Genomic DNA, 1,179 nt, shown 5'->3' with positions numbered 1-1,179 from the left:
GGGGGGGGGGCGTCTGGAGGGGCTCAAGGTTTCAGCCTCAGTCTCCCCATGAAAATCCTGCTCCTTGGGGGCCGGCCTTACGGGGACGCCCTTAGCCTTCAGGTGAGAAGTGTCCCTAGCCAGAGTGCACAGTCACAGGGGAGAGGGAGGTCCGGCTTGGCCTCTGGCGGCCAACCCGGGACCCGGTTTGTACCAGGGATGGGTGGGCCCAGTCGGCTGGTGTCCCCGTGGTGTGCTCATCCTCAGGCCCCGGTCCCCATTGCATTGAATAAGCCACACCCGCACGTGGCTTCCTCCAGCCTGCATGCTGGGCTGCCCTGTCTCTGACCAGGGTCCACTGTCCTGGGTGCTCCTTCAGCCCCGCCTCCTGCGCTGCCCCTCCCCCCAGCCATGAGCCCACACCTCCCACTCCTTCTCTCACCTGTGGTGGGCGGGGTCTCGCTAGGCAGGGGCAGAGCTGAGGTCACCAGTGAGCTCCAGGCTCCACAGTGGGGCGTGGGGATGCCAGGGTCACCTGGTAGGGAGCGGGTCAGCAGGGGACCTAAGGTCATTGGTGGCAGGGTCAGGAGGCTCCCCAGGCCTGCGCCCATGCTGAGGCTGAGTGGGCTCCGGGAAGCTCCCCTGTCTCCTAGTGTCGGGCCCTCCAGGCGTCCACCTAGTCCCTGCCACGCGTAAGCCACCTGCTTGGGAGCCGCTCCGTGTCTGCTGTAGGCTCAGGCTGTGGGGCTGGCACAGTGCATGTCAGCAAGGTTTCTGAGGCGTCCGCAGGGCCAAAGGCTGGGAAGGCTGACCACGTCTCTGCCCACAGAGCCCCGGACTCCGGACCCGAGCGTCTCCAGGGCCCCGAGGACATCCCTACTCTGGTCTCCCGACGTGAAGCAGCCACCCTCCCCCGTGATGAGCGGCGAGGCTCCCAGCTGGCTGGGCCCAGCCGGACCCCCGGCTTCTCCAGGAGGGGAGGCCGAGGAGGCAGAGCCTGCACCGTGGGCCAGGTGGGCTGTCCTGCGTGTGAGCCACCACCGCCTCCTTGCTCTGCCCTCTCTCGTGGCGTCGTGGGAGGAGGGCTGGGGCTGAGCGCGGGGCGGGGCCGGCCAGGCGCGCTGTGGCTACCCGGCACGTGCAGAGACTCTGGGCCTTCCTGCCGTTGGTGCTGGCTGAAGGAGAAATGATGTGGGTTTC

At 67.8% G+C, this 1,179-nt stretch overlaps 1 protein-coding gene across 1 annotated transcript in view; it reads left to right on the top strand.

The window, feature by feature from the left end:
- The window catches only part of SOHLH1 (spermatogenesis and oogenesis specific basic helix-loop-helix 1), a 6,251-nt gene that overhangs the window by 2,598 nt on the left and 2,474 nt on the right, over nt 1-1,179 (top strand). Inside the window, exon 6 of the mRNA XM_006163342.2 lies at nt 809-992. Within this exon, the coding sequence (XP_006163404.1) occupies nt 809-992 (184 nt within the window). The remainder of the gene's footprint in view (nt 1-808; nt 993-1,179) is intronic.

The sequence above is a fragment of the Tupaia chinensis genome, unplaced genomic scaffold (genome assembly GCF_000334495.1).
Source record: "Tupaia chinensis unplaced genomic scaffold, TupChi_1.0 Scaffold142100_1, whole genome shotgun sequence".
NCBI classification, from domain to species: Eukaryota; Metazoa; Chordata; class Mammalia; order Scandentia; family Tupaiidae; genus Tupaia; species Tupaia belangeri.
The sequence above is the reverse complement of the archived record's forward strand: the minus strand, read 5'-3'. Positions and strand labels throughout refer to the sequence as shown.